This window comes from Haliaeetus leucocephalus, unplaced genomic scaffold (genome assembly GCF_000737465.1).
Source record: "Haliaeetus leucocephalus isolate CR32 unplaced genomic scaffold, Haliaeetus_leucocephalus-4.0 Scaffold702, whole genome shotgun sequence".
In the NCBI taxonomy this organism is placed as follows: Eukaryota; Metazoa; Chordata; class Aves; order Accipitriformes; family Accipitridae; genus Haliaeetus; species Haliaeetus leucocephalus.
The window spans coordinates 3,194,860-3,210,209 of NW_010973138.1; the positions used below are offsets into that span (position 1 = coordinate 3,194,860).

At 36.2% G+C, this 15,350-nt stretch overlaps 1 protein-coding gene across 1 annotated transcript; it reads left to right on the top strand.

Annotated features, from left to right (window-relative positions):
* Positions 1-1,304: 1,304 nt before the first annotated feature.
* Positions 1,305-15,150, top strand: LCA5L (Leber congenital amaurosis 5-like). Its single transcript, XM_010580314.1, has 7 exons — positions 1,305-1,491; positions 4,603-5,138; positions 6,592-6,729; positions 8,674-8,767; positions 12,364-12,473; positions 12,774-12,906; positions 14,582-15,150. Exons 1-7 carry the CDS (start codon positions 1,305-1,307, stop codon positions 15,148-15,150), a joined length of 1,767 nt encoding a protein of 588 aa, XP_010578616.1.
* Positions 15,151-15,350: the final 200 nt, after the last annotated feature.

Consider the following 15,350-nt stretch of genomic DNA (forward strand, 5'->3'; position numbering starts at 1 on the left):
ATAGAAAATTAGTCAGCATTCTGTATTTTTATGCTAAATATATGGTTTTTTAAAAGCCAAACAATTAGGAGAGTTCATTTTGTTTAAAAATTGGGCTATTGAGAAAAGGCAATTCCAGAGGAAGCAGCAATGTTACTTAGAACCTGATCAAACAAAATGAGATCATCATCTCATCAGAGAACCACATCTCTGACAACAGCAGTGCATTACAGATGATATTTTCTGAGCTATATGGGTGCATAGACATGGAGATAAGTGTCTTGCAGCATTTTCAAAAGCAAACAAATGTGTCAAGTACAGTTAACCTGTGAAGAAATTGTTTTCATTAAAAAACCACTGAAATTTTCCCTAATGTTTCTTCTGAAATTGTGCAGAGACATTTCTATTACATTGTGAGGTTTTATTTAGTAAGCTTTGTTGTTTTTACAAACAATTCTAATTTGAAAACAAATAAAATAAAAAAATCCAAAAAGTTTAAGAAAACCTTTATTCCAGTCTCTAAGTCAGATATTCTGTTGTGCAGCTTTAGGTGCTGCTATATCCTCTACCTATAATATTAATATGGCAGCTAAGATTTTTTTTTTCTATTTTTTATGCATAAGTAAATTTTGTGATCTGCTTTGTGATCTAATTATTGAAAAATATGACTAAATGATATTTTAATGACATAAATGGAAAGCTAAAAAATACTATAAAACCACAAATTTCCAGTTTCTAGAGATCTGAAAAAGTGATTTTTTAATATTGTAAAGCACTTTGTAGGTATTGAGCTTAAATACAATTACACTTCTTTTAATTTACATTAATCATGGAGAAAATATATGCATTACAGGAAACAAACTATGGTTTCTATCTACATTTAAATGGTAGTACCTTGTAAATCTTTAGAAAATACATGCCAGTATCATAGTAAATTCTGAGATAAAAACTAGTATATTTCATATTGCAGTTCATTCTGGAAACAAACTTACCCACGTACTACAGACCACACAATTATTTTAATGGGTTAAAGAGTAATAACTGGGGTTTTCTAAAGGTAACTTAGTATTTCTTGGCATCATTTAGTATAGTTGAAAACTCTTCAGTATTGTTTATGTTAACTGTAAACAACTCAATAGCATTCTGATAGGTTATGGAGGTCAACTTTTAAGCCTTCTACCATAACACGGTGGTGAACTCAGATGATTGTTTCCTCCATATTTTAGTGACAGAAGATAATAAGTCAGAACATGGCACAAAAAGCGGGGATACTAAAGATTCACCAAAGCACAGAAGTATCAGAAGCAGCAGCTGTAGCAGAAGTAATGATTGTTGGTGACGCAGTAGAGAATACAGAAGTGAAAATTCTCATGCTAACTGTTCTGAGGGCTTTGCCAGTGACTTGCTCTGAAACAGTTAGAAGCAGCAAATGTTTAGAAATACCAGGAGCTGAAGAGAAGAAAACACAGGAAAAAGAAAAAACGAAAAAGGAAAAGAAGAAAAAAGGACAGCGTATCTTCCCCCAAGATGATAACAAAGGTACTTTGTTTTCTGGTAGTAGTAAAATGAGACTCTCTAGAGAAATATAGCTGTTTCCTTTCTTTCGCATTTTTTCAGTAATTAGGACAGGACAAAGAGTTTTTTCAGTGAAGAAAAACAGTAAATCATGTTTCAAACACTAGGAAGGTTACGGAAGAGAGAGAGAGAGATTCCCTATTGTGTTATCCCACGATACTCGACGATCCAAGAGGCGAGATAATCACCTGAGATGTGGAAGTACCTTTGCAATCCTTATTCCTCAGTTTTAATCTGAGGACTTGAAAATGGCTCTCCCACATATACTGCAATTTCTGTTTTTGACCGTGTATCACATGATGTGTCTGAAAAAGCCTTTCCTGAGGAAGGTTACTCAAAAATTGTATGTCTGCACAAAAGTGTCAGTTTTGACAAAAAAGCCAAGTTTTGACCAGCTTAGTCGTGGTGAACCATGTAAAATTCAGTTTGTCCTTCAATGGAGTGACCATATAGCACAAATATATTCCCTTTACATAAGTGTTAACAGTGAAGAATCTTTTCATGTCTGCATGTTTTCGTATCTAGACCCCTACTTTCTTAAGTCCCACCATGCCACACCAAAAAATTAGTGTAAAACCAATAACTCTTTTCCTGCTATGTGTCGAAATTTCATCTAGATCTACCAAGTCTACAAAGTGCAAATCAACCAAAAAAAGAGAGAGGAACCAGTGATTAGCTCTTCTATTATATAAGTCGTATGCTGCTGTCAAGAAGTCATACTGGCATGAAACTAGCAGACCAGAAAGAATGATGACATTTTTTAAATCTATTTAGCAGAAGAATCATTATTAGCTACTAGCTGTGTTGGATATTTTAAGTGGCTATTTTTGCTTGTTCATGGCTACTTGAAATGATTGATTTCCCAGGAACGCAATTATACCCTGCATTTTCAACCTGTATAGATTTTGCAGTATTTTTGTCAGCTTTTGCAGGAAGGTATCTTCCCATTTCTTTTACATCCTCTCATTCCATTCTAGCAAAACAAAATAGTAATGTAATGGTTGTTCTCATTTTTCAAATATTTGTGTGACAACATCTGTGGTCATATTCCTTCCTGCAGTGGAATCATATTACAGAGAACATGCAGGTGTGATGCTTGTATACCTTCCATTTGCTTTGGGTTTTACCTCTGGTGAGTTTTCTTCACAGCACCTGTTAATTTTGCTTGCTGCAGAAGGTCTTGAACATGTCTGACCTCAACTGACTGCTGTAATTTCTTCTCAGTTTACTTGAACCTCCATGACAGTCCTTCTTAATACGTTTAAAACATAAATAAAAAAAATAACTGCCCTGCCCAAATCACAGTCTCTCCTCCTTTTGATTCCTTATCTCAGATTCTGTCTATCCTTTCCTTTTGCTATCACATCGAATTTGATAGTGTATTCCCGCCACGTGGCTCTGGATGAGCGAGGTCCTACCAGCTCAGCCCTGCTCTCTCTCCTCTATCAGCAGGGCCATCAGAACAAAGGCCATTGGGTTTGTGTCCTGAAACAGTTGAGTGGATCAGGTATTTCAGGAATAAGAGCAAAGGATAGACAGAATTGTATAACTGACACCCTTCATACTTTCCTCTAACTTGCTGCCTCCAGGCCCTGCCGTGGGAAAGGGAGGTGCAGACCTGGGCTGAAGCTGTGGAGAGCATGAGGGCTGGTGCGACTGCTGCCAGCAGGGAAGGAGCGAGCGAGCAATAGGTGCTGCTGCTGCTGCAGGGAAGAGCCCTTTCCCTGCTGAAGCCACTACTCCACGCATCTCTGTCTTCCTAAATAACACTCTTTCCATAGCTTTCCACTATTCTGGCTTAGGTCATGGAAGCAGCGAGGTCACGGCGTGGCGGTGCCTTAGGCAGTGTCCTGCTTTACTTTTCCTACCACTGATTTGATGTTTCTTCCCATCTGCAATGGGATGTTCTGGTTGGGGCCTGCTCCTGTAAAGGGTTTGTGTGCAGAACACCCATTGGATTCAACAGAAGTGCTTGAAAAGATCTGTCCTTTTCCTCTGGTGCTTTTTTAGGTTAGGACCTTGCTTATGTTATCCATAAAATGTTATGTGATCTATAAATTATTCTAATAAACTTCTAGTAAAATACTGCCTGAAATGTCCTGAGAGTAATAGTGACATTGATTATATGCCTGAAAAAGGGGAGCACACTCAGATTTACAGTCTTGACTATTTTCAAATTCTAATTATGTTTCAGGAAAGGAAAATGAGAGTAATTCACCCAGAATGCTGGCCATAAAGGCAGGCAAATGGCAGTAATACACTTAGAATGCTAGCCCATAAAGATTTTTTCAATTGCTGTATAGAAACAGTGTACATAACTGTATAACTGTTCTATACTAATAAGCAGGTAAGGTTTAAAAATGTAGTTCAATTCAAAGCTGACTTGAAAATTCTAAAAAGCTGGTTAGACAACCTAACTGCAGAGAAATTTAACCGTGTGCTATTGTGATCACCTTGTTTTTTGAGTTCTTGCAGACCTGTAGATTACTATGTTGGGTTTTTTCTATCACACCCCTATTCAAGGTGTAGGTCCTCCCTCTTGGGAATCTTTCTAGGTGGGTTGAATTTGGTTCATCAGTCCCCAGATCATGCCTACATTAGTGAACTGCACAATTTACAATTCATTTATTTCCATTGATACTGGAGTAATGTGTTAACATAAACATACTTTACTAAGTTATCCCCAGAGTATTATTGCTGTTTGCCTCAGAAGACACCACCTGTGTAGTTACCCTTATTAATGAAAAGTGAGCCTGATGGCTGTTTCTAATGAAAATGGCTTCAGAGAATGAAAGGAGGGAACCCTGACCTCCTATAGACCTAGTTAGCTGTGGCACAGTGCAGCGACATAAATGCACACACAGAGATATAAATTTTTAATAGATTTATCTGTGAAATACTTGAACATTGGAGTCTTAGTATAGATCTTGGGCATTTTGTCAGATATACTAGTTAACTACCTTGGATGAGCAGTATATGAGCTTATGTGAGCAGTAAAGACATACAGTGATTTTGCTGTCTCAGATGATTGCTAGATATCAATGCCAGTTTACTTTGCTCTGAATGCAGGAGGAAAAAAATTGCCAGCTGAGAAAATACCACATCAGAATTCTTCATTTTTGAGCCTGCAGAGCAGTATGATTTCCCAGAAAAAAAATGCAGTGGCTCAGCAAAGATCATCAGCAAGCCTTCACAAAATTAAAGAGCTGAAAAATGAAATATGTTATTTACAACACAAATTAGAAGCATCAAGCTTAGAAAACCACATTTTGAAACAGCTTCAGTGTCGACACTCGAAAGCAATAGGCAGATATGAAAATTCAGGAAGTAACTTGCTGGATCTTTTAGGGAGTCATTATGATGAGGTGAGAGCTTTAAGGAAACTCCTGAGGATGTCTCAGGAGAATGAGAGAAATACATCCAGGAAGCTCAGAAAAGTTGAAGCAGAGCTGCTAAAAGCTAAAAATTCTTTGCAGACCTTGCATATGCTTTCAGAAGACAAAGCTCTTGCAGAGAGAGAGGAACTTGATCACAGATTATCAGCCCTTACAGAAAAAATGGAAGAGAATGATAAGAGAATACACGTAATATATGCATATCATTGTATTTGTGGAACAATAATAGGAGAAGTTTCTGTGCAAGAATAGTGGAAAGTTTTTAGCTGCTTCTTGTTACATTAATTATTCTGTTACAGCCCTGTAACATTGAACATTCTTTTTAATCCAGTGCTGTCCCGAGTGTAAGGTACTAAAAATGGCGGTAGTACCCCCTTCCACTATTTTAAAATCTGGCAGAAATGTATGAGTAGATTAAGTTCAGCAGTAAAGATCTTTTAGGAATTAAGTTGTATGCCTTAACCCTGTGTAGCATATAGCTGGAGAGCGAGCACTCTTCAACAGCGTGTCTACTCTGCTCCCTGCCAGCAGCATGGGGTACCCAGGCTTGCTTGGGCTGTCTAGCCACAACAGCAGGATTAGTCATACATGAAGACCACTAAAGCTGGCTTATCTGGAACTAGTGCTGTTATTTTCACGTGGTGCTGGTGAGCAGCATGGACATACCTACATCTCCTGTTCACTAGTTACTGTCACTCAGTGTAGTCAGCTGTAGGGTGGCTGCTGAATTAAGCCGTAGTCAGGTGTCCTAGATTTTAGGGTTGGTTCTACTGTTGGTTTATTATGCAACTATAGTAAAAGCCCGGTGGGAGTTTAAGAGGAGATAATTCAGCTCCTCTTAATATCTCATGCTTCTTTACTTTTATTGAACCTTTCACAAAAAGACAGTAATACAGTTTTTAATACAAACCTGGAAGAGTGAAATTTCCATTGTCCTCCAGGAATTAATTTCTATTTTCTATGGGGTATATTATGCATAGAATTAAATAAAGAGCCAGGTAATCTTAGAGGCATTTCACCATCTGAACAGCTGGCTCTGAGGTACATTTATTACATGAAAGAAAATGAAAATATAAACAAACAGCTGAATTCAGACTCTCTTTTGAAAACTTTCTATTTACAGAAGTCCTAGTGAGAAGCTATAAAAAGCATGCAGGGTTGGGTGTCCACCTTGCAGTTTTAGTAACTATAATTTCAGTGCATGGCACTGGGTTCTGATGACAAAGTACTCAATAAAGTACTCAATAAATCACTTAACTTTTCATTGACGCTAAGCCTCTTTATGCTGCCGCAGTTAACATCTCAGTGTGAACAGAAATGTTGTCTTAACATTTCTCAAAGATTATTGTATTCATTAATCCATCAGAAAGGTAACGTACAGCCCTATGTTTTATGTTAAATGCAAAAAATACTTTTTCTTTGTTTAGTAAAATTAGGTTTTAAACCAGTTTTTGCTCATTTTTAAAGTAATTTTTCAGATACTTCGTCATAATTTCATGCATTGTTTACAACAGAATATAATTGTTAGAAGCTTACTTTTCATTATATCAGCATGCTTATTTTTTGAATCTGGTAAGAACTGAAATTTTTCAACAGTCATACTGAGTACATGCATATGGTAAAATATGTAATTTTTTTTAAGAGCCTGGAAAAGCAGCTGAAGTTGAACAATAGCACCTTTAGTCGTCAGCTGGCAAATGAGAACAAAAAAGCTGTGGAAACTGGGATAATTACAAAGAACTTGCAAATGGAAATTAAATCTCTTCACCAAAAAATTAAGGTATTCAAGATTTTAAACAGGTTTCTGTTCCTACAAGAAAACTCGAAGTGTTTAATGTTACCTATTCCTTTTTCCTCTTTTATATTATTTAGTAATGGAATTTTTGTTCCCTAGTTGAGTGTATAGTCTACCAAAAAAAAGCAAAAATATCAAATGATGAAATTATTGTATGGTCTATTTGTCAAAAGGTCAAAGTAGTTCCATAACTAATCGAAACAGAGATTAATGCATCACAATTTGAACAAATAATCCATACCAACTTGTTACCATTTTGGTAGATCTATGTCAATATATTCATCTACTAACTTTAAATGAGCTCCTTTACAGAAACACTTTCAAATAAAAATGAGCCAAGTATTACAATCTGCAAAACTAGACTTTAACAAAAAGACTTACCCAAATGTTTCAATAGTTTAAATTCCAGCTTGGTTTTTAGACAAATATTTTTGGGACAAATATGCCTAGTTCAACACTTGCTGTGATGCTTGTAAACCAAACATACAGGAGAAGGACAACCTAAAAGTGACACTAAATAGAAATAGAAATAAAACTGCCACAAATGGTATGTCATATGAGTTGTAAACAAGAAAAACAGTACATATTCCAGAAAACATGAAAACCCTTGTGGCTTTTTAATAATCTAAACTGTTTGTAGCACAGTTAAAATATACTTTTTTTATTTCCATGTAAAGTGACCGATCCATCTGTGATCCCACTAGGGAGCTTTCTCTTTCTAAATGGAATCAAATGTCTGTGAAATATGTTGTTATAGGGAGTTTTCCCAGACATTGTGAAGGACAAAACAGGCAACTCCTGAGGATTCACGGAGATTTGCATTTCTGTACAGGGGCATTGTTTGTCCCTCTTACCTATGTATCAAGTGCAGAAACTTTCCTCCTTGTATTTGGCAGCAGCTAGGCTGCCCAGCTGCAAAAGCCCTGTGAGCTGTTGGGAAAGGAAAAAAAGTACACCGCTCTTCCCAGGCCTCGTATCAAAGTCCCCTGAACAGCACTTGCAGGGCTATTTCTCTGCCAGAGTCTGATCTCCTCCTATGTGAGCAGATCTGGGCGATGGGTATAATTGTAGTCCCAGGAACAAAAATGTGTTATTATTCTGAAGTACAGTTCTCACCTTAATGCTTCTCTAAAATATTTCTATTATTTCATGTGTTTTCCGTGTGTGCAGTTCTCTTAATCTTATATTTAGATTTACAAAACCTTCTATTGTTTTACCACAAAGATGACCAGACATGCTTATTAACCTTATTTCTGTGCCATAACAGAGTTTATTCTTACATGTTCATAGTTTTGGGCACCTGGCTCATTCAGATCATTCAAGGTATTCAGACACACTTTCAGGACAACCTGTATCTCCAAAGTAAATGCAGCTCCTATTTTTCACACTAAAAACTGATACAGTGAGAGTATTACTGAAATCTCTCTTCTGTGTTTAAGACAGATTTCAGTAAGGAAAGAGGACTCTTGCTAAATAAATTTTAAAAGTGCGCCTCTGAAGATTATGTCTCCCAAGTTTATATCTCCCAAGCAATAGGTTGTAAAACAGAACTGAGCTCATTGTAACCAAGGGCACTGAGTAAATAAATTTAAAAAAAAGCAAGTAAAGACAAAAGTTACTTAGTCTGAAAAAAACCCCTCAGAACAATGAATGAAAAAAATCATTAGAGAAGACTTCATCTTCTGAACACTGTGTTATGAAAAAATTCATGTAGGTATACAGATGTGTTCTTAGCCTTAAAAAGGGGGAAATTTGATTTGGCTCATGAAAGAAAATGACAGATTCCTGTTTATGTAAATGACAAAGTCACCACATTGCCTGGCACAAAGCAAAATCACTGTGAGTTTTCTCCCAACATAGGAAAATTAAGTTGGTAAAAAGTAATTCTTAATGCATATTATAAGTTTAATGGTGTTTATTTCTTCTTAGGAAAAAGATCGTCAACTTTACATAAAAAATATCTGTGCAAATTGGATGCCTAAAATCCCCAAAGACAAAAGTGATTCAGTACCTCATGAAAAAAGTATGTGTATATTCATTTTCCTTTTTTGTTTAGTTATGTGCAACTTACATTGTTTCATAACTGGGACTTATATGCCAAAATAAAAGCCAATATAGTACTTTGATATGGGCTAAAAATATTCTGTCACATGTAATTTAAAAAGAAGTACTTGGTTTTTTGCTCATTTGTTTTATGAATACAAATACATGACCCATTTTTAATATTTAACCCAATTTTCATCATGAATAGAGTTTAGCATACATAGTTTTAGTATACTAACAGTGACAGTGAAGTAGTGCTGCTATTTTAAGTGTCCATTTGCATCAAGAGCTGTTTGCCTATTTGTTTTTTAATGTGGTGAAGCTATCAGTCCACAAAGCTTTTGCAGGCTAATTTTTGTTCAGGCTGTTCCCTTTGACTTTACCTGGAGAAGTGGCCACCCTAGACCTAGAATTCCCACAATGTGACTCACTAACTCAAAGCACCTCACAAACAACCCTCCTGTAGCAAGTTCCTAGTTTTAGTACAGACCTTCAAAGTGCTTTTATATGAGCAAAAATAATGAATTTAATTGGGTCTTTAAAAACTGTTTTCTCATCTTTAATATCCTTAGACCCTGTAGCTTAACAAGTAGCAGAGATGCTTCAATGTCCATTATTGAAGCTCCTACAACTTAGATTTTGTTGGGGTGAAAGGAGAAGAGGAGTTTTCAGATACAAACAAGGTTTAGGAAGTTTAAAGGCCAGTCTGATGATCGTACTGTCAGCTTATCTGAGAGAAGAGAATGTTTATCCTTACTAGTCCTTTGTTTCTTAGCGTAAGTAAATTTAAATGGGTAACCAGACATCATAATAATCCAGTTATTTTATATCGTCTGAATTAGTTCTATCCACAGAATTGATGCTATTTAGAATAATATAGTAGAATGATAGAAAAGAACAATAGAAAGTTAATTCTATCAAGGAAAAAGAGCTCTTTGGTGAAGAGTGTTTCTTTCACGTGGATGCTCAGACAGGTATTGGAGAGAAATATCTATTACGTGCAATTTTGTCTATCAAACATTCCAAGAGCAGCTACCTTGTGTGGGATTCAACTGCCTAATTATAGGCATCCAGTGCCATTTGAGATGTCCTAGCACATTCTGCCTGGCCCTGTAGTTGTTGTTCCAGAAGGACACGGGTGTCCCATTGGTCCTGTGTAATATCAGCCAGCCTTATGTGGATACCTTGAATACTCGAAGGCATCTCAAATAGCACGAGGCGCCTGTGTTCAGACAAGTGGATCCCACCCCTTGAACTGAGGGAGCAACAGCTAAAAGCAATTACAAATCATACAAGCCAAGAACTGTTCTGTTGCCCATGTGCTCATTATATTCATCAGGGACAAAAATGTTGAAGAAGATAGTTTTCTTAAAGCACTTAAAATTTCTGATTGCCATATGCTTTAGATGTAGCATCTAGAATTTACTAATAAATGTGGTTTATACAGAAACTGATAAACATATTTCAGGTACTTTCCCCACATTGAAAGTAGTATTTTGCCTCCTACTCAGGATCATAAATATTCTGTCAATATCCTAAATGAGAGCTTTCTACATGACAAACTTATATCCTTAATTTTGGACAATGATCTGAACATTGACTTTCCTGTGTCAAGCACCTCTTTAAAATACTGGTCAGATATTCCTGCTCCTAAACTGAAGGAGGAATTGGAACTTTCTTCATATGAGTACAGAAGAGCACTTCAAATTTACATGGTAGCAAATATATCTGCTGGAAATATTGCACATGCCCACAGAATTCTTCAAATTATGGTATCAGTACAAAGTCTTATCATAGTCAGTTGCTTATTTCTTTCCTCTTCATTGCCTTTGCAAGTCCATTACTCTGCCTTAACTACAAGTGAACTACAGGGAAAAGGTTGGTAATTCAAGTTGTAAAATTAAGAAACACAAATTCCTATTTCTCATTCCAAGTCAGACACAGTTTTTTATGAAACTCTGAATTCCAGTTTTAGTTATGTCACAGAACCAGCTGTGTTTTCTTTAATTTTACTCACATATGGGCTTGTACAATATCGTTATTTAAATTGCAGCACTTAAATCACTGTTTACTACATAAGTTCTTCTTTTCTTTAGGCAAGATAAGGGAGCTTAGTTGGAGTGAGACCTGATATTTTGTAATGAAAAGGTTGCAAGCAAAACTGTCAGATCTCTTGGTATTTTTGGCCAATAAAAGTTTCATTCTCTGCCAGTTAATGGAAAGAGATGATTTAGAAATCTAGAATTGGAATGACTGACAATTATTTTTCCTTTTCACTATTGACTTGAATTTTCCTATAACAGACCTAGAAAGAGCTACTTCTTCAAGTAGTTATTTTCTATTCTGTGTTTGCAAAAATTTTTACCCAGCAGGAAAGAAAAAAAGAACTGTGGGGCTGCATTTTTTAACACTCCTGATAAATAACTGAAGGTAGGCTTGCTTAGGTTATCAGAAAGCTCTATGTACATAAATAAAATTGATCTATTGAATGAAGCCATTAAATTCATAAGCTCTTCAGGAGAGCAGTTTGCTCAGTTGTGGGAAGGTCACACCAGCTCATCTAGAGGTACAGCTCCCCCTAGTACTGAATCTGGGGAACGCTCCGCTGGTTTCTGCTGAAAAAGCTGTTGAAATAACTAATCGCGGGTTGCCTTCCAAAAGGGAAAACTAATTCCCTCCACATCACCACAGCAATTCCTTCAAGAGTAATCCACAAATTGGTTATCAACATCCTTTTTACCACCAACCTGCAAACATTTGAAAATCACCATTTTTAAGGAAAGCCTTTTTCCGATTTCAGAGATCAAATCTGGGAAAAAGGTGGAATGCTGATGTAGGTAAGATCACATTTTTGCTGCTGGGCTAGCAACTTTCTCAGCTACTGTACTCATGTCAAAATTATTCTAAAAATAGAATAAAAGAACAATATACTGACCTTTCCCATCCCATCTCCATTCAGCTATTTCTTGAAATCTCATTCAATCACTCCCTTGCAATCTCTTGCCAAAGACTGTATTTCAAACAGTGTTAAGCATTTCCTTTGAAGAGCTTGGTTCCATAAAGACTTACATAAGCACTGAACTTTGAGAAAGGTGAGTAATCAAGTCAGAAGGCATAAAAGCAAGCATGTTTATTATACTCTATAAGATCCAAATTTAGGAACCGGAAAGCTGAGGCCTCATGCCAGACCTCTTAAATTTACATTACATTAGAAATGTTACCACACAAATTAAGCCCATATGGGCTCTAGGGTATAGACATATTTGTCTGACTTCGCATGTTCCATCTGAACAGGATGGTATAGATCTAAAACTTAAGTATATTTATGATGTACTGATGTATGGATGAAAACGCTCAAAAGTCCAGGTAGCTATGTTTGTGTTCTAGTTTCAGCGTTATATAGATCAGGCAGAACAAAGAATTTCTTTATTAAAGGGCATTAAGACATGCAGCAAAAAAATGTTTAAATCCTAGGATGCATATCAGTATCATCGGTCATTAAATATATCTTTTGTTTATACCAACAATATGATTCCAGAAACTACTGTGTTACTAACGATTGTCCTTTTTCAATAGGTATTAGTATAAACAGATCAGTACAGGTAGATAAACAGAATTTTAGATCACTGCTGCTGTCACAGTACCAAACTCAGGAAACAGAAAAAAGCCCAGTTCAGCTAACAAAGGTATGAAAGATCTGGATCCAAGCCCTTGTTTAAACTCTCAGCTAAGCTGTATATTATTCCATGAGTTTCAGTAATATGCCTGAATAGCCTGATCTGTCATCTTAACTTTCTAGGATGTGGATTTTGTGTGAATGTAATTATGTTACAGAAAATATGTAGGACAAACGTTATGATACAAAATAAGAATGTAACAGTAATAGAAATTACTAATCTTTTTTAAGTATTGCACTGACTGTGTACTTTTAAAAGTCACTAAACAAGTATTCCCTCATTATTTTTACCTTTAATTGCCAATTATAGGAGAAAATGTCTTCAGAAGATAAGAATCAAAAAGCTGAAGCAAACGAAGCATACACAGATGCCCAATGTAGAACAGAAAAGCATTCAACCAAGAAAATACCAAGGCCAGAAACTTTTAATAGAACATGTAGAGGTATATTTTAACATTTTTCTCAGAAATTAATTTGATCTTTTCAAAAGTGAATGAACTGATGGTATCAGTACTTTACATGGGTCTGACAGCCATTAGCTGGCACCTGACTGACAGGAACTAGGTCAACAAAATAAAGTATTAAGAGTCACTGAAATCCAGCTGCTGGTGGTGCTAGACTGACTGCAGAGCCGCTCCATAGTATAAGGCATCTTCATGCTGCTGTACTTCTAAAAGCAGTTCCCGGTCATGTTGGTAAAAAGTCAATGCTTTATCTGTAAAAGTATACTTTTGTTAATAGTTTGCTAATTCCATACTAATCAAATACTGATCTTAAATTGTTGGTTGTGAACCTTCATCATAGCTGATGTCAACATACATTTCTGGCTCAGGATCTATTGCTGAGAAAGGAAAAGGGCTTCTTCAAGGGCTGGGAGTATCTCCATTACAATGATCACTGTAAATAGATTTTATGTAAATCTTAGCCATTGACTGTGTTCTCATATAAAAGTTATATGCAAGGGACTTACTTATCTATAAACACCTTTATTTTGAAGAAATTCTGTAGAACAGAAGAAAGAAGGAGCCAGTGCATCTATTCTTTTATCTGAGGTTTTTTTTTCTAAAAATATTCATGTTATTTTCATTATAGTAAGCCTTGTAGAAAGAACGAAGATCTGAATGCCATCATGCTAAATACTTCACAAATGGTAGGGGATATTACGTGACCTAAAGGTCATGCATTTACAGAGGTGAAATGGGTTGCTGAGGTCACTTACTAGATCAGTAACAGAGCTAGTAATCTGGAATGCGTTAACTCCTGTGTTTTGTATTCTGCCTTTTCAGCCTGCAGCCTTTCCAGACCCCACCAGATAACCAAAGTCACCATTTGTCTTTGAAATCCCCTTTTAAAACTGACAGAAAACACAGGTCTTCTGATTCTGCCTGTGAATCTCTCTCCTCACTGTTTGCCAGACTCTATTACGGCTTTCTCCCACTGTCAAGATTAGACCTAATTATTGAAGTCTTATTTAGCTGTTTTAGTAACTGCAATTTCATACTTCTCCTTTATGCTTGTACTCTGCCTCATTTTGAAGGTACTCTTTGTGTCTCTCCAAAGCACAGAACCTATTACAGTTTGTCCCCTGCAGCAGACAAATGTATTTAGGCATTCAGTATACACACACCTTTTTCTACTCATTTATAGGTTAGAGAGTTGCAGTGTATTCTGCTCCATGCAACAAGCAACTGTGTTGTCAATTAAGGGAAAGAAAATCATACATATACTTAAGTTCCATTTAAAAGCAAGAAAATTACAACTGGAGTTCAGATCTCATGTGGTTTCTCCATTGCATTGTACAGGACTTTTCTGGCCCTATATATTTATCCGTTACTGATTGTATTTGCATGCTAGTTCATGTAATAAATTAAACATAATGAAAAAGGTAAAAATAAAGATATTTACCTGGATTCAATGGCACAATGATCTTGCTTAAATCTTGCCCCATCCTGTTATATTTATTAGTAAATAGCATTATTATAACCCTCAAGACTGAAATACCATCAACAGTAACAACTTAAGCAATGAAGTGAAACTTGCTGTCATTAATGCTTCATGACTCTTTATGTTCCTAGGCAATTTAAGAACATTCCTAAAACCCACAGTATTTCATTTTAGAGTATTTAAGGGAGGGCAGACTACTGATGGAAGAATACACTTGTCTGGAATTTATGGAAGAGTCAGATTTGCTTAAACGGGAGCTGAAAAAAATGATGAAAACTGAACAAACGCCTGTAAGTGACAATGTAAAAGAGAAGAGTCAAGAGGAAGATGCAGTGGAAGAATATGAAAAAGAAGAAAAAAAGCCAGATGAACAGCTGAATAACAGCGAGAAGGCAGGGACTAAATGTGTTACTCCAGGTCCAAGAAACAAAACACCCATTAGGCTGAAAAAAACCCCCATATTCTCAGAAGCCACTGAGAATTTGCATCGTGGGCTTCTTACATCAGGTACAAAATCAAAAAAAGGCAGTCTTTGCAACCATAGACATGCAGGTCAGGACTGCAGTGAACCAGCTGAATCAAAAATGAAAAATTCCTTTGGGCTATATGAACCATCTTTTGGTAAAGTTACCAAAACAAGGCAGAAGGACAGTTCCACTGAAGCAGAAGGCTGCGCTCACATGACATTCGCTGAAAGGAAAAAAAGTCTTATGAAAGAACTCTCTGGACCAGGCTGTGTTTGAAGAGACAACCATTCAAGTTCTAACATGAGAGGAATGAAGAAAGGGAAGTGAAAGGATGCAGGATTACACAAGCCAAATTTCAAACCACCACTACTAGTTTATAGTGTAAAGCACGTAACACTAATGAAATCGTTACAAATAACCTTATGAGAATACACAAACTGATTATTTTATTTGGTTAGTTAAGTACATCAACTTAT

Coding starts and splice junctions, on each gene's coding strand:
- LCA5L (XM_010580314.1), top strand. CDS start 1,305: ATGATTGTTGGTGACGCAGTAGAGAATACAGAAGTGAAAATTCTCATG. Junction 6,730..8,673: donor CTCTTCACCAAAAAATTAAG/GTATTCAAGATT, acceptor ATTTCTTCTTAG/GAAAAAGATCGTCAACTTTA. Junction 12,474..12,773: donor GCCCAGTTCAGCTAACAAAG/GTATGAAAGATC, acceptor TGCCAATTATAG/GAGAAAATGTCTTCAGAAGA.